The following is a 24,659-nucleotide window of genomic DNA, read 5'->3' as shown; positions in this document are numbered from 1 at the left end:
CATAAAAACTGAAGTGGGGTGCAGCACATGTGCACAAAGTGTGAGCTGCCAAGGGCTGCACCCCCTCCCTGGGGATGGATAATAATAGTATGATACACTCATTCTAGAAAGAATGTGACCCAACACCTTCAGTTCTTACATTTCTAAATAACTAAGGCCTGCCAGGTCATCTGAATGGGTCCCCTAACCAAACATCTCTACTAAGAGGAAAAGATACCTCACAGACTCTAACTCTGTTTGATGCCTAAAGAAATAGGAGAAATAGTCTTGGTTTGTCAGGTTCTGCCTCTTTTTGAGACTACCAGTGACCATAAGCAAGTGAAATTGCTATTGTCAGTGGGTTTTATGTATTTCTCTTTCAAATAAGAGTCATTATTTGACAACTTTTATTGGCATCTAAGCATAGTCAACACAGTACCTTTCTAGCTTAGTAATAGTTGTTTTTAAAATATAAAGTCTATATAGAATGATTTAAATGAATACTTAGATTCTGGTTATGGGTGGGTTAGATATATTTATGAATTAAAATTTTGTGTTAATATTTCATTTTATGTCTGACCCTTGTCTTAATTTCACTAATATAAGCATTAGCCTATATAGAAAGCGAAGAATAGGCCTTGCTTGCTCATCCGTGGAAGACAAATACTGGAGGCTTACAGTTCGTTAGACATGTTGGAATGTGAGCTTACACAGTACTGGCTTCTAGCCGAGTTATTTCTCTTTTTATAGAATTTCCTGATGCCTGGGCCACTGACAAGATCATTAACCTCACACCTGTCACAGCCTGAGTCTCCGGACTCACCCCCTGCTGTGCAGGCTTCTAGCTCCCATGCTGAGACATTTGGAGAATTTCTGGGTGCAGTGCTGAGCCCCTGGAAATAAAGCACTGGTGATAATCAGTGTAGAGCTAGAAACCATGAGCCCAGGAGAAAGAGGGCCTGCAGGACTCAGTGAACTGAGCCAGGTCTTGATCTGTAGATCCAATGTAGGAAGTAGCTGTGGGGAGGGGTGGGGTTGACCCTAATAGAGACAAGAACTCTGAATAAAAAAAGCTCTGGCAGCACAGAAGATGAGTTGGAAGAAAATCCTGATGCTCAGAAAAGATAGTCCCTCCCTTGTGAGGAATCTTGGATAAATCTGCTTCACTGCTCTGGGGTTTTGAGTTCTCCTTTCAAAGATTTGGATAAGCTGGCGTCCAAGGTCCTTCCTCTGTGTGTGTGTGTGTGTGTGTGTGTGTGTGTAGGTGTGTGTGTGTGTGTTCTGTCTTTCAGAAAGCAAATCTAGAGCCTTGTGCATTGTAGGCACATGTTCAACCATAGAGCTGTACCCGAAGTTGAGTTACAACCAACATGCCCAACAACACAGAAGATATTAACAAAGAGCACCACCACAATCTCAAAGTGGCAAAACCTCCCGCTGGGTGAAGCCACGAGCCATGGGCTAACACTAAAGATTTACAAAGATATTTTAAAAGGCATGTATATCTTAATTCCATAAAATGAACTCATACTTTCCCCTCCCTGAAAAGCATTAGGTGAGGTTGAAAGAATTGTTAAAATGGACACCAGGGGGCGGTACACAGGCAGAGGCTGTCTCCATGCTCATGATCATCTCTGTGTGTAAACTACATATGGCCCAAGGCTCAGATGCAGAAGAAAGCAATGCTCTGAAACTGGTTATAGTTACAGAGCCCCACATTTTTACAAAGTCTTTCCACGAATACATGCTATTTTATTTTATCCAGTATGACAAAAAAGGACAGGCAGGCACACACTGCTATCCAAAGAACATAAAGAACTCCCATGGGGTGGAAGAGTTGGGGCTGAAAACTCTCTTCTTGGGACAATGCTCAGTGCTGGTTTTGAGAACAAGCACAGGAGTCACTCTCAGTCCTCTTCCTGCATGTGGACTGTGACCAGGCATCCTTCATTTCTGTTGTGGCAAATACACTAACACAGGGGAGGAAGGGAATTACTCTGTTCACAATTCCAGGTCACCTCTCTCATCTGGAGGAAGCCAAGGCAAGAACCTAAAGCTAGCACATCACATCCGTTGTTAAGAACAAACAAGAAAATAAGTGTGTGCTTGTTTGCTGCTTACCCTCTGCTAGCTTTATTCAATCCTACACAGTCTAAGGTCCAGTCCCTCCCATTTGCAATTACCAGTCAAAATAATCCTCCAAGGACATGCCTAAAGGCCAATATGATCTAGATAGCCCCTCTTTAAGATTCTCTTTGATTCTAGGTTGTGGCACATTGACAGTTAAAACTAACCAGCATAGCAGATTAACTGATCCCAGCTATTTCTGGGGAAATACTAATGTGTGCCTCTGAGACAAAGAAGGGAAGGCCTTGGTGCCCACCAAAGATTCCTACTAAACACTGGCTGCTTTCAGAAAGTGGTTTCCACCAATGACCAGGTTTAGAAAGTTGTCTCCCCCACATAATAAGTACTCCATATAGGGCAAGGAGCAATAGTAAGCACCTCTACCATTTTTTGTGAGCCTTGTGCAGAAAAACCCAGTGTTCATGAGCATTATGTCTGTGTCAAGTGAAACGCCATCTGTGGACAGAAAGAACTGACAAAGTTGTGCAGGCATCCTGGGGACCTGTGTAACAGCCAGCAGTGTATCTGGTAAGGCCATGCTTTTTTCTCTATAAACTTTTTACTTTGAGACAGGGTATCTTGCGATGAACCCCAACTCAGAGATCTGCCTGCCTCTGCCCCCTGTGTAATGTAATTAAAGGTGTGCCCCACTAGGCTGCATATATATTTAACCTTTGTTCCTCATGCCTCAAGAAGCAATGCTGAGACCCAAAGCCATACATGCACTGTCTCCCTTGCACCCAGACACAGTCCCCAAGGAAGGCTTGTTGTGATGTTAGTGCTTGCCTCTTCATGACTTTCTTCTTAAAGTGTGCAGAAGTTCCCTGGTATAAGCCAGTGATGCCAAGAATAGGCTGGTAACACTGCAAGCTGGAAAGTGGTAAAACCAAAGCGGGTCACAACAATAAAAACCAAATGGAGCAAAACAATGCTATCTGATTGGGAAGACCTCAAAGGCAAAACTTTGAAACTTAATGTATTTGAAGATATGTTCCTCTCTGTGTTCTTCCACAGTCTGGCCTACTCTGCTCCAGCTGTTGCTGTAGCAACCATATGGAGACTTTTCCTGGACCCCTCAGAGCTACTGCATCTTCCTAGAGTTCTCTGGAGTTTCTGAGTGAACACCAGCTGAGACTATGCTTTCACAGAGGCTGCTGAACATGCCACAGGGCATGTTAGACTTAGCATTAGAGACAGAGCCTGGTAGACTTCAAGTCCTACAACAGGGGTGCAATTATGAGTCTTCCTGTCCACAGTGGCCAGCTTAGCCCCATCATGCTGGGGTTTCCTTCTTTCACCCTCTCACATTCCAAGGTTCCATGTCTATCCCTAGGAGCCAATTCCCAAATTAAGGATCCAAACACAAGCCCTGCTTTCAGGTTCTGCTTTCTGGTGGAAATTTGGGAGTGGCAGTTTGAAGACACTAGACACACAGTCTTGGTAACATAAAAATCCTAAGCAAACTTTCCCAATACCAATGTTGAATAGTAGATGTCTCTTATTATCAGTTTTCTCTTTTCTCTAGAAAGAACACTCTGCTGTTGCCTGCTTATCTCAGCTTCCTTGGTCTTTGTGATTGCTGCCACACCCACACGATAGACAGAAAAGAGAAGACCATATGGAAAAGGACCAAATGCCACTGGGCTAAGACCTGGAAACAGTTCCTGGTGAGGGTGCTGGAGGCTGATCAGGGAACACCTAGTTGTGGGGGCAGGGGTTAGGTTCTCTGAGGTCACATACTAACAAATCATTTAAAATGCATGTCGTACATGCATTGCTGTACTTATCAAAATCATAATTTTGTTCTATTTTTGCTTTGACTAAGATGCTTTAAATAGGTTGGCATATTAGAATATTAATAAAAACAAAAGTAACATGAAAGGGCAACCATTGGCATGTATTCTTGGGAGATCTGTTTCTGGAAGCCCTGCAGTTTTTTTTAAAAACCTTTTATATAAACAGTCACAAGGTTTACATATGATTGGGTACCTTTTCTCCTATGCTTTAAATCATCTCTGACTTACTTATAATACCTAAAGCCATATGTATGCTGATAGCTGTTGTTCTCTATTATTTAGGGAATAATTACAAGGAAAAATGTCTGCAGATGCTCAGTACAGACATGTTTTCTCCATGGTTGGCTAAATCCACAGATGTGCAATTCAGGGATATAGAGGGCCAATTGTGTAGTAAAAGTCACAAAGATAGTCTGAAAAATGGAAGTCTGGGTAATGCTAATAGATAAATGTGCATTTTTATGACCATAATGGTTTTGGGAAATGGAGGAACACAGTCTAGTAAATTATATTTAGAAATTTCATTAACACATGTGTTAGACATTCTCTTACCTAGAAACAGACATAACTAACAACAATTATATATTTAATCATGTCATTTTAGCTTTGACAGAAATAGGCAAAAATATATTTTCTTTATATTAAACAACTAACAGAAATTATATAAATTATCATAATTGTGATTATTCAGAGACACTGGAATAATGTACATTGTAAGGTTCCTCGTCTGTTCTGTATTCAAGGCCATATAGAACTTTACACGAGACAGAATCTATACGTAGTGCAACACAAAACCTTTACCCCTTGACTGGAGACAACATTACAAATGGATTTTCTGACACTTCTGTAAAAAATAATCTATAAACTGTGTAAATTTGCCCAAACGGGCAAATTTCTAAGATAGCCAGTTGTCACTATTATAAACAACCATTAGTGATGAAAAGGGATAAGAGTTATGTTATAAATCTGACATAAATGAGCTTTTCTTTACAGGTAAAAAGCTACAAGAGACCTTTAAGAAAATATGTGTGGGACTTCTAAAGGCAGATATCAGAGGCAGAAACACCAGTGGCTCACATCTTAGAATTTCCACACAGAAGCTACAGGCCCTCATGGTGTTTCTCACAGAAGAAATGTAGCCCTCTCGATATTTACCACAAAATATATATTAAACAGCCAGGTGTGATTAATGCTTGGGCACCAGTGACTGGGTCTGAAGAGGTAGACAACCATGAAATCAGGACTGGCCTAAAGACAGGTTTGCATATGCTTCAGGGGTTTTTTCTCTTGCTGTTTTTCTCCTGCAGATTTTACCTTGCCCTCAACTGTTATCTCAAGATTCATCTGTTCTTTTGAACGTGAACTTGATAATCACAGAAGTGAAGACTCAGGCATTAGAAAAACACAGAGCTGTGTCTTCTAAACACCACCAAGACACAGGACTTGTGGCTCCTTGTAGGATAAGATATAAATGATGCATGTATGCACACTGCTAGAGTATGCGATGAAACCACCCTCTCAGGGCATCTTTTAAACTGTACATAATATATTGCCATTGGAGCAATAACACTCCAGTGGGGGCATTGGTTCTTTGTGGAGAAGAGGTGAAGAAAATCTTACACTTGGTATGTGTAAAGAATGTGCATATATAATGCATTCAGGTATAAATGGTATTTACTGAAAACAGAGTATCTGTAGAAATAAAGTTTATGGGAAGGTCTGTGGTGCAGTTCAGCAGCACTTAACTGGCAACTTCAAGGCCCTGGGTTTGATGCCTAGCACTGTATGCACACAAGCGATTTTATATTAACATGGGTAGGAGTAGGGGGATGGAGAGGGGTTAGAGTAAGGGAAGGGGGGTTAGATGTCCTCAGAAGCATGTCCTCGGGAACACCATGTACCTCTTTGTGAAACAAGACCTCACTGAAGTTTACTAATTAGGCTAGACTGGCGGGCCAGTAAGCACTGGGATCCAGCACTGAGGTTACAAGATAGGTCACTATGCCTGACATTTTTAGATGGATTCTGGGATCAAACTCATGTCCTCATGCTTGCAATGGGAGCACTTCACCAACTGAGCCGTCTCACTAGTGCTTCAGAAAAAGAAAAAAAAAAAAAGTTTTGTTTTGTTCTTTTAAAGGAAATGAAGTACAATGTCATGGAAAAGTTGATTGGGGGAAGGAGTGCTGGGAGAGGATGGAAAAGAAAGAAAAGGATGCTGAGAAACACTGTTGCAAGTGTGCCTGATACTGAGAAACACTGTTGCAAGCATGCCTTTCCCATAGACTGCTGATCCCCCATGGTCTTCTGCAGTGATTGCTAAACTGTCTTAAAGTGTTTCAAAATGACTTAGCAGATGATAACTGATAAGATAATCAAGGACTGGGGAGAACTGTTTTTCTGGGAATGGACACCTTCTCTCAGAAAGTACTAATCTCTTTCCACTGAGAACTATTTCTCTGCCAGAATTATATTTTGCCCACCAAATTCCATCCTAGGAATAGCTTATGGAAAGCCACATCAGCTGAAGCCCAAAACACAGAAGTCCCAGCCCTCAGCACCCCTCAGTGCTGTGCCTACAACAGATTTCCTACAAACAGGGTGAATCTTACATTTTTTTCTTTCATAACTAAGACATAAAAAAGGCAAGAATGAAGTGATGCCAACAATATTTTTAACTCTAGTACCCAAAACAGATCACCAACTTAAAGTTAATTCCAGACACAGCTGCTTCAAGATTCCCCGAAAGTTGGTCTTATTGCTAGAAATGATGAAAGTTGCCACATGTCACTATTATTATCCCAGCTCTCCTAAGACAGTTGTCCTGGGCAAAGATCCAACAAGGCATAGATCAACTGCCTCTGGCAAGCACCGTTACTGGACTGGAAATGTTCAAAGAGAATTGCAAAATGAATCTTCCCTAGGTCAAGAGGATTTCACTACCTGTGCATTCTCAAGTGCAGGTTCCTGCTTGGGGCCTCCCCATGCCGCCACTGACCGAAACAGGCGCCAGAAGACCGAAGACGACAGAAGGCACACGCTACCCACAATCCAGACGTCTTTTCTTCGAAGCGTGGAGTCCATTCTCTGGGAGAGGCTGTGAAGTCCCTGGCTTTGTGGGCACCTTCCCTGCCCTGGTCTAGCACAGCCACTTTTGAAGTTCCCTGTGCTCCCTGCTCCACTCTGAGGAGTGGGCATTGTGAACCCGCAATGGGATTCTTTGTGCAGTCCTACGCTGGGTGTCTCCGGTTACACGATCATCGACTAATACTCTGCTTCTTTAAAAGGAAACGCATGATGGCTTTTTGTGACAGATCAGAGACAGGTGCAGGGACTGAGGGAAATCGCCGGTCATAATTTACACTGACCCTCGTGTGTTCGTCCCCTGGTCAAGGACTAGTAAGCTGCATCATAACTGGCATCAGCTGCCTCTGCTGAGCCAATGCCACCTAGGAAAATTTCCCTTGCCTTTGTGGGGCAAAGAGCAGAAATTGGGGGAGGGTAGAAGAATGTAATTTCAAAAATGAAAAACCTCCATCTTTATCTATGCTATTTTGAGATCTAAGAAGAGTCATTATGAACACGGCTGGTGGTACAATTTCATAGCAGCTGTCAGGAAATGCCACCCGCTATTAAAACAGCCAACTCAATCAAAATAGGGACACCCATGCTTTACCCAACCAACCCTTTCTAGCCTTTTGCCCATCCGGCTAAGAAATAGTTTTGCTTAGTTCAGTCTTTGAATATCTGTGAGAAGCATTTTAACATCCCAGCGACTATGAGAGCCTGACTCTATTTGGACCATCTTAGTCTTCACTCCAAATGGGACTGTAGAAGAACGGAACCTGTTGTTGATGGTGGTGTTACTGTATTTTGAGGATCCCCCCCCCTTCTTTTTGTCCTTTGTCTTTGAGACAAGGTCTCATGCATCCCAGGCTAGCCTTAAACTTTCTGTGTAGCTCAGAATGATCTTCAACTACTGATCCTCCTGCCTCTACCTCCTAAGTGCCAGGGTTATAAGCACAGTCATCGTGTGCTTATAAGGTTATAGGGTTATAAGCATGGGTCATCATGCCCAGTTTATGTGCTGCTACTGTTCAAGCTCAGGCTTCATGCATGCCAACTGGTTCATTCCCACCAACTGAAGTACATTCCCAGCCCTGAAACCTTCTTACTGAAGAAGACCTTTCTGCACAAATCACAATTAGCATAAATTCAGAAGGGATCCGCCTTGAAAAGCCCTGGAGGAGTGGCCCACAAGACATATTTTTATAAATGGACCATCCAAACTCCAATGCCGCTTAGTTTTTGCGCTTGGGACCAAGCTTTCAGGGTAAATGGCAGGAAATTACGTTCTCACAGGAAGGTAGAGAAAACCAAAAGAGGGGAGCATAAATTGCCTTGAGTATAAATTGTAGAAATATGGGTTGGGGATATAGCAGATCCCTGATAATTTGGTTTGGGTCCCCAGAACCGAAGTATGAATATAATCATTTAATTAAAACTCTACATTTGGTTGTGTCAAGGTAGCTATAATTGTAGTTGTGAGAACTATTTTTCATTTACAAGGTCATGGTATATACATGCTGGCTACCACTCTCATCACCCAGATCAACTGCTTGTCAAGTTCTACTTGATTTCAATAACATACTCTGAACATGTTTAGATCTAGTGTACATAGTGGTACATGGTTATCTGTGGAAAATACTTTATTCAACCATTTATTTAACTTCCATATGTGCCTGATCTTCTGATCATGTTGTGGGTGTCCTCATGGGACAGCTGGGGCAAGGGCATGGCCTAGGAGTGAGTGTAAAATCTAGGCTTTGTACTGAGCACTTCAGACAGAATGGGGGAGTGCTTGATCTCTGCAAAATCTTGTCGGTAAGACAGTCAGGCTGGTGAGAAGTCAGGCTGGAGATGACCCAGAAGTGAGGGATATAGGCTATTAATGGTGGCACTGATTTAATGTCTGCTAGAGGTAAAAGACTGGGCTGCAGAGTTGGTCTTGCAGAGCTCATATGTGTGATATAAAGGAAGAAAGGGAAAAATACCTGGGGGGAAGGAAGTGGAGCTGTGGCCTTATTCTTGGGGCAGGTGACTATCACTTCCTATCTACTGACAGCTCCTCGCTTGGGGAGAGGCCTTTGCTACCCTTCAGAGTCTTTAGTTTTGAGATATGGGATGGAAAAGAAGGAACACATGGAAGCAAGCCTGTGGGTTCCTGCTTTAAGTCATAGCCCTTTTTAAATCCGGCAGCACTGTAACAGAAGAGCCATGGGGCATTAGAGGATCAAATGGAAAATGAAGACAAATTAAAGAAGCAAAGTTAAAATCACAAAGTAAATTAAATGTTTTGAGTCCAAAGAAGTAGAATATGCAGTATTTAATAATTCACGCAGAAACTGGAGGAAGAGAAAGGTAGTTTAAAATAAACCCAGTGAAAGGAAAATAAATGAAACAGAAAATCCTGGTTAAGAGCAGGAAAGGTAAAATAAAAAAGAACCCGAGTTTCACTGAACAAATACAGGTTGTTAAATTTATATACAGCTTTTCTGCTCTTGGGACTGAGAGCAGATAAAGTTGCTTTTGGAAATAGTTCTCCAAGCTTCCAGAACAAAGCTGTGTCCCCAGAGAGTCTGAAATCCAGTGAAAATTGCCTTTCAGTTCAGCCAGCAAATGTTTCTGCCATTAGCAGCCTTAATCTTCTCAGAAAGAGATGGGGGGGGGGGGAGAAGAGATGGTGAGAAACTTACAGGCCTTTAAATGGTCCTGGGAGAGAGAGTGGCACAGAAAGATCTACAGCAGCCCTACAGAAGATGGAGACAGCCATGGTAGCCCAGCTGTGTCCACACACCCAGGCTGCTGGGTTGGCTTCCCTACCTGCCAGCTGCTAGGCCTGCTGGCTGCGCTGCACCCACAGGTTGGGCTTTGACCACCATAGGGAGAGCTCTGATCCTCTGACAGCTGTACCTATCCATTCTGAGCAAGGCCAGAGAAGGACAGAGGTACTCATGGTGACAGCTCTGGGCCCTTCTCCATTTATAAATAAAAAAACTAAATGGGACATATGGCGTTCCTTGTCATCGGTATCTACCTTCGACTGATTCAACTGTAGCATGAAGCCAGAAGGGACCTGCTACAAAATGTTTGTTTACTTCTTTTTTAGGGTCTCTGTGGACTCTTTTCCCCCAAATGCCAAAATATGTAACTTCCAAATTAGGCTCTGAACTTTCTAGAACAGTTGGTAGTCATAAAAATAACTCTTCTGAAGAAAGCTTATAACCCAACTCACCATTACCTCACAATTTAAGGCTGTCCGTTTAACATTTTTATCACATAAGCTTGGCATAGTGGCACACAGCTGCAATCTCAGCTCTTAGAAGGTAGAGGCAGGAAGATCAGAAACCCAAGGCCATCCTAAGTACACATGGAGTTCAAGGTCTTCCTGAGCTTCACAAGACCCTGTCTCAAAAGAAACTTAGATCACAGATTTATGAGAACAAATGGACTTGACAAATAATTAAATCCATATAAACTGTTTGTTGGTTTCTGTGGAGCAAAGTGACAACGGATGAGTGGTTTTCTGTTTCCTACAGAAATTCATGAGGAGAAAATAAATTCTGTTTCCTTGTTTGTGCTATTAGTGTCCCCTATGAGGGTGTCTTTCATAGTCCCTTACATTTTGTCTATGACAATTTCTTCTTCTGTCTCTAGGAAGCTGGATGCTTGTATGCATTTTAATAGCTCCCTCTATCTGTGGCAGGCAAATGGCTGGGACCCAGGAGTTTAGGACTGTGAGTTTTACCATATTAGCATTTCTCCCACCCCAAATCAATACAATATGTATTACAAAACAACCATACAATATCATGTGCAAAAGGAAATTCTTTAAGATAAGAACAGTAACTAAATCATATTTTTTTTATTATGTGTCTGAGGTAGAGAGTGTGTCCACTGGAGTGTTGTGTCTATAGAGGCTAGAGGCATCTGGTCCCCTGGTACTAGAGTCACAGGCTGTTATGAGTGACCCTCTCTTGGGGGCTGAGAATCAAGTGCAAAGCCTTTTTAAAGTCAGTGTATGCTCTTAGCCACGAAACATCTCTCTAACCCTTATAATTCTTACTTAATTTTCAAATTTTTTCTTTAATCTTTAAACCTGTTGTAAATTAATCTTTTTAATTTTTTGTACTTATGTGTGTGAGAGAGATGGGGTATGGCACATAGGCCACCACAGGGTGGTAGGGTTAGAAGACAATTCTGTGGGCTCAGTTCTTCCTCCCACCTTTATGGAGGTTTCTAGATTCTAACTCGGGCCACTACGCTAGCATGCAGCACCTTTACCTACTTAGTCATCTCTCAGGCATGCATCTTCTGAACAGTGTAACTTGGAAATCCATGGAGTCAGATATGAGTATATGGTGCAGACATCTAGATACCCATGTCTCATATATGTATACTGTTTTTCCTATGTCACACACACACACACCCGATGCACCAATGCCCATGCACGGATTAGCTTTTCTCTCTCTTTAATAAACTTAGCAACTTCATTTTACTCTGACTCATCGTGAAATTCTATTCTACAGTATAGTCAAGGATATGCCTTTACTTGAGTGGAGGTCCCTGGGATAGCGGATGCCCGCGGTATTGTGATGGCAGGCTAGACTGCTTTCCCTTCCACCGCTGTCACTAACACTTCCCCCTCACCCCTATACCCACTCACTCAAAATGCTCACAAAGCTTCAGACATAGTATTAAACCTGCTTTGATAGCACCTGTCATCTCACTGATCAGATTAGGCTACTCCATGTTTGATTTTTGGTGCATCTCAGAGCATTTGCTCTGCATAGTGGTCCCAGGACTCTACCATCATGACATCAGCGAGGAATGCTGTCCCTCCTCTGGACTCTGCTGTCAGTAGCTCTACCCCTCACCGAGTTCAGGAATTTTAGGAAATTAGAAGCTGCACGGTTGTGCCCCTCATGGTGCTTCTCTGAGTTTCCAGCCCAAACCTGTGTTTTACATGATCCTTCTCTGAAGCACGTTTTCTATAGCATATTCCATTAATATGTATGTATGCACTCATGTATGTTTGGTTGACAGGGTTGATGATATGGAACCCAGGGCCTCCAGCAGGTTATGCACATCCTCTATCACTGAGCTATAGTCCCCAGGAACTCATTTCAACAGCACTGCAGGGAAATGCACTTTCAGAGTCTTCCAAACTATCAACCCAACTCAAGTGTAGAGTTTACCCACAGTCCTCAGACAAGTGGAATGGAAATCTGCAAGCTTCCTTCCCCCTACACATACATGGCAACATTGAACTTGGACATAAATAGCACTGTCCAAGAGGTAAGGTAGAACATGGTTACCTCATTGTCTCCAGACTGCAGGTCCAGATCCCCCGAATTCTCCTCCAGGAAGCATTTCACCTTCTCCACCTCCTCCATGCACTGGAAAAACGCCACCTTCTCCAGCGGGTTGCTGCTGTGGCACGAGCTGATTTCCTCCAGCCTCTTCACCTTCAGCATACTGGTGGTGAGCCTGATCAGGCTGCTGTCAGGAGTGGGGCTTTCATCTCCCTCTGTCTCAGATTTGTAAATGAGGACACAATCATGACTGCTCAGCACTTCCTTCTCTTGACTATAAAGAAAGGAAACAAAGAAACAAAACCTTCAGGTCACTTATTCTCCATCAACTTCCCAAATCAGGAGCAACCTGGATATTCACATGGAAACTTTTTCCACTGCTAGAACTTTTAAAGGGAAAACAACAATTTTTATTTTTATTTTTATTTTTTTAGCATTTTCTCAGAAATTCAAATAGTAAGAAGTACCATGCCAGGTGGCTGTGCGCATCCTTCACTGCATTAAACAAGACATACACTGAGAAAAAGTAAGAAATAGGACCCCAGTGTTGTTTATGCAGTATATTTCAAATTGGTTATTCTAATAAACCACAGGCCTTTTACACATAGGAACAGCTGGGAAAATCCTTTTGTAAAAGGAAATTTATATCATCTAGGTTAGGAAGTAATAGATGAATATAGAGGCTCTTCTGTCTGGTATATGCCCCCTTCAGGAAAGACTGATTCACAGCTTGAAGAAGAGACAGTGGGCCTCACACATGCCTTGAACAGAGATGACCAGAGGAGGCTGCTGCCATCTGAAAGGTTTCACGTACAGCTGAGATGTTTGTGCACTTTTCTTTGATCTTTCTTCCTCTCCCCCTTCCCCTCCCCGCCCAAAAAGTCCAAAATTCAGTCTCTTCAGGCTTTCAATAAAGGACCAGTATCGTCATCACAGGGATTTTCTGCCTGCATCCTCCTCTTTAAGGTATTCAGTGCTGGGGATTAAACCCAATAACCCACACAAATTAGGCAAACACCTCTACCTCTGAGCCACACCCCACTCCTCTTGCCTACATCTTAAGACATTTGTATTGATTTATTTTTCCTAAAAGAAATTCATTTCAGAGGAAGAATGCAGCCACTTTTCATTGCATCTTTACTAACAGCTGCACACTGAGCTCTGCTGCCCATGCTCGCTCTGAAATACTCTCCGTACAAATTAGGTAATGTACATGCAACAAAGTAACACTTAATTCTAGACACATAAATGCATCTGTGTATTTATGTATTACTTGGCTATACAAGGAGACAAAGATTAAGACAAGATTTGAATTTGGGCTTTCTAGTGGCTAGCCCCAGAGGCCCCCTGCTGGAAACTCGCTGAAGTTTGTAATAATCATTTCTAAATCTCCCAGTGGAACTTCATTTTTACAATTCATAGAGTAAAATAACCTCCTAGAGTTATAAAGTATTTTAAATACTCTACAAATTTGTATATATTGCTTAAAGAACTTACATTTTAAAAAATGCAGATAACATCAACCAGAACTCTACAGATTCATTATAGATCATTATTAGTAATTTTTTAAAACATTTTCTTGGCGGGAGGAACTTCTTAAAATAAGAAGACAGATGCATTTCTGTTTAATGGTGAACTCTGGTTAAGCTATAATGTTGAATTGCAGGTATTTCCAAAAATAGACTAGGAAGCCTCAAAACTAGACATATTAAAACAGAAGTTTAGGTTTACCACGCAATCACTCAATACAGAAATACCAAGCACTGAGCTCTGCCTGCAGTTTGGAACGAATTCTCGTTAATTAAAGCAGCACAGAGAGAAAAATGCAACTGGATCAGTTATAACAATAAACAGAAGTGATTACCATCTGTAGGAGGACATCCTGGAGTCTAAACCACTCACTCCACAAGTAGAGGATTCTTTTCGGCAGATAACAGGAACCTGCAGAATTCAGAGGGACTGCAGGACTCTGCAGTAAGAGACTTCACTCTCAGTGGGCAGAAGTCATCTGGCAAGTCAAGTGTCTACCACCAGAGGAAGTGTCTTCCCTCTCAAATGCCACGCCGAGCCCCTGTTTAAACCAATGTGCTCCTTGATCTCATGTTGCTCAGCTGTTCCTTCCTTAGTCAGATGGGGAAGAATATTAATTTTAGATGCCAGGCCTTTCAAAGCTGATGGCTCCATTTCAAAGGTCAGGTAAGGAGAGGATGAACTGAGAACACTGGATGAAATATCACCTTTACCTTCCCCTCTCCGCCCCTTGTAATTACTGGGCTGGATTTGTGTTTGGTGGTCGCATACTCCTCTCAGATATGATTGTAGCTGCCAGGACAAAAGGAAAGGGAGCTCAAAGTCCCATGAACATTTGTCTTGATGACTTTAAAGTGATTCGAATGTAGTATGGGGCCTTCTGAATGCATTTAGTGAGTAGTGCTTAATTTATTCCATCATAATAGTATTTGAAAAGTCTCCAACTCTCCCTAGTTCAGGGGGAAAGGGCAAAGGCACACATATCCAGGAAGGTACAAAGACTAGAGGCATATTTCTCACAGATTCTTATGAGTAACACTGTAACTCTTTCCAAATTATCATGAAAACAAGCACCTTCCCAGGTCTACTATTCATAGATGTATACACTTGATATGGAACTTCCTTTGCTGATAAACTAAAACTGACATTATAAATAGTCTCTAATTGTTTACAACCCAGACAACTGTCACGTCTTGTTCAGCCTTTATGAAGCCCTCTGTGTCCCATTGCCACACAGGTAGCCTCTGGCCCTTTGCTTGTGTGTGTGTGTGTGTGTGTGTGTGTGTGTGTGTGTGTGTTTAGATCAATGTTTCTAGTCAAGACAAAAATGGGTGTTTTCCATTATAAGTAGTATTTGAAGGATTTTAGCAGAATCTTATTTGAAAAGCAGAACTGTTGCTATTTTTCTAGGATTCTAAAACTTAGTTCTTCAGGAAGATAAATTATTCCACAAAGCATTCTCAAAAGGCTGAACTGACTTCAGGCTACCAACTTCTATAGGCACGATTAAACTGTGTATGAATGCTGACAACAACAAATCTGTCTCAGAATAAGGAGGGTGTATGTGGCCACACCTCCAGTCAGACCACAACACATGAAGTCATGATTCCTATATCCTTGGCTCTTAGTCACAAGCATTAGAGATTCAGGGCCAGCAGATGCACTACTATTAACAAAACCCAATAGTTAATCTCCATCCCCCTGATTTGGTTCTAGAATCCCATGTATGCTTCCACATTTTGTTTGGAGCCAACAAGATTTGTGATGGATTAGGCACAGGGTATAAAGGGGAGACCATACACGGGATGATTTACAGATTCCTTCTGCATAGCTGAAGGACAAAGGTGAAGTGATATGAGATGACTATGGAAGGCCATAGAAACAGGCTCCCATCATCATAGAAACGGAGATCTACATATAGGGTGTAGGTTGGAGATACAGATTTGTACAGCCATCTACATATGGATATTCCCATTCATAATATATACTCAGTAAGTATTTGCTACTTAGTCATCAGAGAAAATAATTTTGATTGTATCTATGTGTCCTAGCTGTCTTATAAACTTTGGCATCACTGACACAGTTCTGTTAAGTCATACTGTTCAAGCTTGATGGTTTGGAATACAAACTATCTGGTACAGTAGTTGACCACAACATTTAATTGTCTAGGTGCTATGTGCATGTTCATATCCTTGCTAGCCTCAGGACCTAAAGTCCACCACATACTCCGAAATGCTTAAAGATGCTCATTATGCCTAGAAAAACTAAAAGTAAAGCTATGAGCAGTCCCAGCAATACTTCTCCAGTGTTTCCTTGACATTTTTGGACTTATATGATTCTAAAAAATATATACAGAAGGAAAACAGCCTTTCACAGAGCTAAGAAATCCTTGTTTGTAAAACCAAATTCTCAGTGTTAAACTGGATGTCTTTATCCACTCCACCACCTTTTCCTCTCTCTGCTTATCAAGGTTAAGGAAACATCACTGAAGCAGAGGCGATGTAAGAGCTGGAGCGTATGAAGGACGGCTGTGATGTACTTCATACTTATGAACCCTGTGGTTACCTTCAAAGGACCGGCACAAGATGAAACAGGCTGTAAGAGTGTTCTCCACGATTCACCCCTCTCTAGCAGTTGATAGATTCTGGGGGAGGGAAAATCATTCCTTTTAGAAGGAAATAACGTTGGGAGGGTGACATGTTGGAGGAATATGGGGAAGTCGAAGGAGAGAAATGGGATGGATGTATTTCATTGTATACATGCATGGCATTCTCAAGAATAAAAAGAATAGAATTCCTTGACATTTTGGGCAACATTTCCACTAAACAAGGAAGGGACTGTCATCTAAGGAGACACATAAACAGGTATCATCGACAGATCACCTTCTGTTGGACATTCAGAGCAGGCCTGAAAGTATTGATTATTCCGGTTTATACACAGCTTTCTGAATTTCCCCAGAACAACAGGTGTCTACATACAAAAGTGGAACAATAGTCATGGATATCAAAATGCAGCTGAAAGGCTGCCACATTTCAGCTGCCTCCCTAACAATTACATGTTTTACCTTCCATAAAGCACCAGACAGTATGACCCTAAAAGCAGAAACTAATAAACTGCACCCCATCAAAATTCAGAGTCTGCTTTTCAAAAGACAGCATTAGAAAAATTAAAAGCCCAGCTCCAGCCTGGAGAAGATGCTTCGACAGCCCAGATGTGACAAAGAGCTTGTATTCAGAAAACACAACAGATTATGACAGCTCACTAATGGGATGGCATACACCCCAATTTTGAAAGTGGACAAAGGATCTGAATAGGCAAGCAGACAGATTATCAGCTATCAAGGAGATGCCAACTCAAACCACAACGTTTGCACTCTCTAGGAGAGTATTAACTATAAAGAGACAGAGGAAAAGCAAGCATGGCTAGTACAGGAGGGAGGGGTGCTCTCATCAGACAGGGGATAGGAAGGAAAATGACACAGATACTTTTGAAAGTGGAATGTCTGTCAGTTTAAGTTACTTCCCATAAGTCTAGTACTTCTTGGTACACAGGGAAGAGAAATTAAAACGCGAGAACATGCAACCCTTGCACATAAGTTTTGGGAGGTGCGGTGCCCACAGATGCCACAATTAGAAGCAACCCAAATGTCCAATAGTTTTGTGAGGGGACAGTACAAAGTGGTATGTCCAAGTAAATGCGATACTATGTCAGAAATGAAATACGATACTGCCTATAACATGAATGGATTAAAACTTGATAGTAAATTTTAAAAAGCCAGAGACAAAGGCCACATACCATGGGATCCTATATAAAAAAGACCAGTCCATAGACATTGAAAGCTGGGTGGTGTTAATAATTAGCTGTAAAGAGCATCTAAGTGGATCATGCATAATGGTCATTACATAACTCACCAAATGTCATAAGACACCATTGAATTGTATACCTTAGATGAGTAAATTATATGATTGGCAAAGTACACTTCACTAAGTTCACTACAAAAAAAAAGAAAACTCAAATTTAATATGATTCATAAAAAGTAATCTTGTTAAAAGAAAGGGGCAGTGCTACTGGGCAGTTTGGAGCTGGTTATTCCAAGTGACCAAGGCCGGGATCCAGGGAGACATAAACTAAGGCAAAAGTACTGTGTCACCTGGGGCTGAAGAAAGGAAAAGGATGGGTGGGAGAGAAAGTTAGAGTCTCATACTTTTCCTCTAGCACAAATGCCAGGTAACATGAGATTTTGTAATTTAGTAAAAAATCTGTGCTACATGAATGGAGTTAGTTTCTATCACTTATTACCTCCTTGGATATAGGATACTCTCAGCCAAGAGGGTAATGATGTTACAAAATGTCCAGACTTGTTTACAGTCCATTTGATATTAGACCTTTAAATTTTCCAAGTGGCAGTGAGTAAGTAGCTAAATATTTTGTAATAAAAACCAAGGAGTCTAAAACTCCCAGGCAGGCTGGGCATGGTTAGGTGGTAGAGTTCTTGCCAGTGTATATGAGGCCTTGGGTTTATCTTCAATGTCACCGGGTTGGGGGGGGGGGAGAGACAAAGAAATAAACACACATTCTCAGGTACATAATTCATTTTCTGTTTCTTTTACTGTTTAAAACATGAAAACAAAAGAGATGTCATAAAACTGCATTTAAATTAGTTTATCTTAAACATGTTAAAAACTATCCTAGTAAATTATTCCTATTGTAGTTGGGTGCTGTTCTTTTAATTATATGCCATTTTATTTATTGTTGAATACAAATACTTATCATTGAGTTGATACATTATTTAGAAAATAGCATATGATATTTCATTCGAAACAAAGTACATCGTGCACTATTGATCATAAATAAATTGGCAAATGAGCTCCCAAAGTCATATGTGACTTTTACAACATTTTGTTGTATTTGTTTGCTTCCTAACCTTTTAAAAACAAACCAGGAGGCTAAGGAAAGTGTTTGTCCTGACTGCATAAGGTCCTGGGTTTGGTCCTTAGAACAGCAAAAAATAGATAAATTTTAGGTCCAAACTCGCAGAGGCCTTACAAGAAAAGTACAGTCAATAGCTATATAGGTTTCCTTCTCATCGCCAACATTTGCTGTTCTGTCTTCCTCCTAGAGCTTCAGTTTTCCTGAGACTTCATCCCTCAATGCATGAGCATGTCTCCTCAGATGAGAGACATTTCTCATACAAGCAGGTCCAGTCAAATATCCCACAGTGCATTTGTTGTAAAGTCTTGTTTAAATCCCCTATGTTAGAAGCAACCAACCTATTCTTTTTTCCTTTTATTCTACATGAAATTGTTATTTTTGAAACTCCGGACGAATATAGCTTTCCTAAATTATCAGAGTTTGAATTGCCTGGTTGTGTCTTCACATGTGGAAGCAAGTTAGATTTGTGGCAAGAAAACCAGAAATATAGTATATTTTTCTCAGGGTATCCCAGTGTGTGGTACCCAATGCCAACTTGTGCCATTGTTAGTAAAGGTGACTTTGGTGATCTCATTATGGTGGCCACCACTAAATTTCTCTAATATAAGGTTATCTTTTTCTCTTTCAAAGATACATAAATTACGGGACTCTGTGAGTACCCTGTGCTCTGGAAATTTACTGCCAAGATTAGTATTTATTCCTGGTTGGATGGACTGCTGTGGTGATGATGTAACAGTAAGTTTCTGAGCCTACCATTTCTTCCACAGTTGCTAACTATTGTGATTTTCTAAATCACAATGCTTCCTTCCCAAATCTGCATGTTCCCCTTGGAAGTGGAGGTATAAAGTAACTCCAAAACCAAACCAAACCAAACCAAAACATTTTCATTTTGATGCTTGATTGTCAAATTGTAGCATATCTGCTCGAAGAGAATATCTGTGTTTGCTGTTGTGTACTTTTGATACACCAATACTATTTTTGATTACTCTTTACTTCCTCTAATATGATCATGCTATTTCTGGAATTTTCCATTTCTTCAAGGAACTCTGGTTCTTTTTGAAAGGAAGGAGGGCAATTCAAAATCAAAACCAGGCCACAGAGATGCCCCTTAAAAATCAAGAACTTGGCAGAGAAATGCTCTCTGCTACTAAGGTGTCATTGCTTCTTATCACGACAATAAAAATAATGTCTTAAGTGCTAATTCACACATATTTATAATTTCACCACCACACTGTAGGATTCTGCCTCTTTCCACATCTTCCCTGTTGGTTCTTTAAGCCTAAGTAGGAAAGAAGAAAGTACGATGCTTGCTATAAGGTACAATTCACACTATTGCTCGGACTATCCACTCCAAACACGTGGAGGGCATCTAGGAGCCTGCTGTCCCCTTATGAAACCCCCATCTTATGGCATGAATCATCATTTTCTAGATTTAGGAACTAGAAGAACAGTATATTTATACTGACATGCTTAGAAATGCTCTTCTACTTTCTAAATTGGAAGAGGATTTAAGGAGCCAGGAGCAGCTTATGATAGCGACGAGGCATGAAATTACAGAAGTGCAAACCTCAAGCCACACTCTCTCACCAAAGCTGATGAGCCAGAGGGTAAGCAAGGCTCAGGGGAGAAATTTTCCACAAGGAAAAACACTGCACTAGGAGGTACAATAATGGCTGATGAAAAGACCTGGGAAACCCCACCCACTGCCGGGATGTGTTATTTACTGTGAAAGATAAAAGCATTTTAGGTAGAATGTTAACTGGGCAACCTCAGAATAGTTCAGGGGAAATTGCTAGTGTTTATTCTATATGTTCCAAAGCATTGAAGAGTTTGGCTGCAAGGTCTTCAGTGCTCTGAAAAGACTCCTGGTAGCCAACAAGAGGACGAAAGGCACTACCAACACGGTTCCCACCTAGAACAAATATTCACTGTGAAGAAACCTGAGCGAGGTAGAGAGGATGCTGCTACTCTCACACGTGGCAAAAAATGAAGGCTCAGCTTATCATTATGAAAGGCACCTTGAGCACACCCTTGGACCACATCAATGCATTTTTAAAAAGATTTATGTTATGTCTGTGTATGTATATTAATATATTTTATGCATATGAGTACAATGTCTGCATTTACATCAGAAAATCAATGTCTGCAGATACATCATATTCCATTACAGATGGTTGTGGCCACCATAGGGTTGCTGGGAATTGAACACAGGACCTCTGGAAGAGTAGACAGTACTCTTAACCTTTGAAATTATCCTTGAATATATGATTTTTTTGTTTAAATAATGGCATTGTTTTTATGTTTAAAACATTAATTAGGCTATGAAGATGTAGCTCACTGGTAAGAATATTTACCTCTGGTATCCAGTCTCTAACACTGCCAATAATAATGATGATAACACGTTGCAAATAAACATTAAAACAAAATGTAAGTATAAGAGTGTCTTAAATAGGAAAGTATCTCCATAAGAAATATCATTTCATTACTCACATTTAACAATATAAGAATAAATGTAATGTTCAAGTTGAGAAAAAAATGAAAGGTTCCAGAACAGTATTTGCAGTAGGTTCCAAATTTGTTTGTTTGCTTACTTTTTTGTTTGAGACAGCTCTTATTACGTAGCTCTGGTTGTCCTGGAACTCACTATGTTGACCAGGATGGCCTCAAACTTACAGAGATTCAACTGCCTCTGCTTCCTAAGTGTTGAATTAAAGGTGTGTGCCACTATGTCCAGTTATGTTCCCAATTTTGATGGTTTAAAAACATATGTTGTAAATAAATATTACATATATGATAAGATAGAGAGAAAATAATAGAAAAATGTCAGACAAGATTGTTGCAACACATATGATTTATGCTTTTCTAAAGTTATCCACTGGTCTTGAAGCATTTATTTTCTTTTTAACCTGAATGAAACTTCATTTAAATAAAACAATAGATGCCACAATATAGCAGCTAGCCTAGTGGGAATTCGTGGGCATTACAGAGAGTGATCTGAGGCTTGAAGTTGAGATTCCCTTACTGTGTAAGAGTGACTGTGTGGTCGTCCTAAGCCTTAGTTCTTCTCATCTGTTAAATGACTAATAATATTTACCTTACAAAGATGAGGGATGGGAAATGAGGTGAAAATGATTGATGTGTAACAGGGAGTTGACAGATGGCAACCTTTATGTTATTTTTGGTACTATTATTGCTATTAATGTTACTAAATTGCCCCCCCCACACACACACCAAAAAATAACAGCTTAAAAATTTAGAAGGAAGGAAGGACATGTCTGAGGATTTAAATTTAATTATTCCACAGTGCACCTGTAAAATATTTTCCCCTTTACTGGGCTGTTACACATAGAAAATTAAAAATAACTATAAATATAGCTTAAGAAGAATAATGATATTCTTGCATAAAGCCACCACCAGGCTACACACTAGAATACTGATAGCACCCCTACACCTCACTCCTTTACCTTCTCTCCAAGTTCTAATCTGAGGTTTTATATGACAGTTGCCTTGATTTTCATCATAGTTTTACCACTTTCACGTGTACTGTAAACATATAACTTTATGTCAGTCTAGGGCTTGTGTGTAGATGTATCCATACTGCTTTCATTCTTTTGTGTCTTCTTTTTTTTCTATCAAATAGTCCATCTCTGGTAGTATATTTTTATGTCTGCTAGTTTTATCTATGCAACATTGCACTGCATAAATACTTATCCAATATTCCATAGCTATACGGTTTATCTTCTTATTATGGTATTGATTGATGTTGTGGGTGTCTTTGGCTTGGGGCTGTTATGAATTCTACAGTGCATATAAGTAGCTATCAATATATTTCCACTAGCGCCTCAGTGGGGCTTCTTTGTTCCGCTTTTAATGCTTTTTGCTAATTTAGTAACCATATAATAATACAGCATTTTAAAAACTTAAATTGTATTTCTCTAATAACTAAATGGCTGAAGTTCTCATATATATGAAAATATGCAAACCATGAATATATGCGTGCTTTACTTCCATTAAATGCATATGTAAAAGTTTTAATCTCATGCTTTGAAATTTTTTAAATTATTTTTATCACTATGTAGGAATTTTCAATGTCTTAAATATTATGTTGCATATATTAGATTTCATTTAATAATATTTATAAATAAATTTATATTGTGTTTGCTATTTTATTTTCTAAATATGTCATTATTTGAACTTCCCATATAGAAATTTGTTATAAACTAAAGTAGATCAAGTATTTCCATATGTTCTCTCAGCATCTCTTATAGAAAAGTCTATTTTTTTCACAAATTTTTAAGGTAGTCTTTTTCCTTGTATGTTTGGGGAGTGTCTTTTGACAAGCTCCTTCACCCACTGAGGAGATCTTCATATTCTTAGCACATTTAAAACATTTGTAGAATCAGATTGTTAGTTTATAGATTCACACCTGTAGTCTCTAGGCTGGGATGGAACTGAATCTGTAACTGAGGCTAGCTGGCAGTAGTTTGCATCTTACACTAATAGGTGTTGGGAGCTACAGACATGGAATATCACCTTATTGGTCACATTCTCTCTCACTTTCTCTCAGGGGGATTATGCAACTTTCCACCTCTGAAGAAAGAAAACTGTCTCTTCATATTTTCCATCAGATTTATTCTTAGATAATTTAGATTTGGGCTTCTGGTTCCTGCTTTGCTCTCTAGCTTCTTTCCACCTGTGCCTGCTTTGAGTGTTGAAAAGTGTTTAAAGCAGACAACTCATTAAACTTTCATAGCACTGGAGGTAATTTTTCTGTCCATAATTCTTTGGTGTATACGACCTACAGAGAAAGATGTGTCACTCTTCTGTACAGTCTGCAGTCCTCACCCTTACTTATCCCCTACTCTCTTCCTTACGTCCTAGTGCTTCTAGCGCAACACTGAGTAGAAATGGTCTGACAATTATTATGGATTCTCTTAGCTGAAAGTCAACATTATCATTACTTTTGTTTCTGTTATTCTGGTAAGAATGGAGTGACATCCACTGTGGTTTTAATTTGCATTTAATTTTATATATTCTGTCCTGAAACTTTTACTCATTTGTAATGGGGTTACTTTGTTTTACTATTATAGTGAGGTCTCTTTCCACATTCATAACATCCTGTGTAGATTGTAGTTTCATTTTCCTAAAGGTGTCTCATTGATTGATTGATTGATTTCTGTAGTCCAGGCTGGCCTTACATTTGTAGAGATTGTTTAGACTCTGCCCCTCCACTGTTGGAATCACAGGTGTGAGTCACCATGCCCAATGTCCAAAAAAATCTTTTCAACAAGTGCATTTAAATTTTGACAAAATCAAGTTTAACCTTTTCATGATCAACACTACCTGTGTCATCTCCAAGAAACTATCTACCCAAAGCCATGATGCAGTGACACATTTCAGAACTCTCCATTTCTTAAGACTGATGATCTATGGTGAATTCATTGTTATTCTTGTGGGATCAGACTTGTCCCCTACTCCTCTTCTGGATAACTCAGTGTTGGCATCACCAATTACTGATCTCCAAATAAATTCCAAGTACTTTAAAAAAAGGAATGTCTCTTAAAATTTCCTCTTTCCATCTCCATTCAACCCAGCAAGCCCACGGCACAACCGCGTGTGGCCCCTACATATTTCTGAAGGTCCTCAGAGACTCAACTGTGTTCACAACCAGTCCATCAGTGAGGCCTCTGATGAAGACCTCACTACTGGCCTGCTGGGAATGCCCACATGCACCCTCAGTCTGTGTGGTAGGTGCTTTGAGCAGGTGTTCCCTGAGCTACCATCCTCTGAGGCCAGAGAGAAACTGGGGAACATGGGTGCTTTGGGCCTTCCAGATCTTGGAGAACGTGGCTCCCTGAAAGTTCTGCTCATGTCTCTCTTCCAGCCTTTTTGCCATTGAACTTCCAACCCAATGCAGTAT

General features: G+C 40.4%; 1 protein-coding gene across 2 annotated transcripts in view; it reads right to left on the bottom strand.

The window, feature by feature from the left end:
• Positions 1–7,332, bottom strand: part of Mylk4 (myosin light chain kinase family member 4) — a 78,210-nt gene extending 70,878 nt beyond the window's left edge. The window contains exon 1 of one of the 2 annotated variants that reach the window (XM_029468472.2): positions 6,846–7,332. In XM_029468472.2, the coding sequence (XP_029324332.1) occupies positions 6,846–7,100 (255 nt within the window). In that variant the 5' untranslated portion in view covers positions 7,101–7,332. The remainder of the gene's footprint in view (positions 1–6,845) is intronic. The other variant, XM_029468473.2, reaches the window with a different exon arrangement.
• Between the last annotated feature and the right edge of the window lie 17,327 nt (positions 7,333–24,659).

Source organism: Mus caroli, unplaced genomic scaffold (assembly GCF_978045245.1).
Source record: "Mus caroli unplaced genomic scaffold, Mus_caroli_1 scaffold_15, whole genome shotgun sequence".
NCBI classification, from domain to species: domain Eukaryota; kingdom Metazoa; phylum Chordata; class Mammalia; order Rodentia; family Muridae; genus Mus; species Mus caroli.
This window is presented reverse-complemented; position numbering and strand designations above follow the sequence as displayed.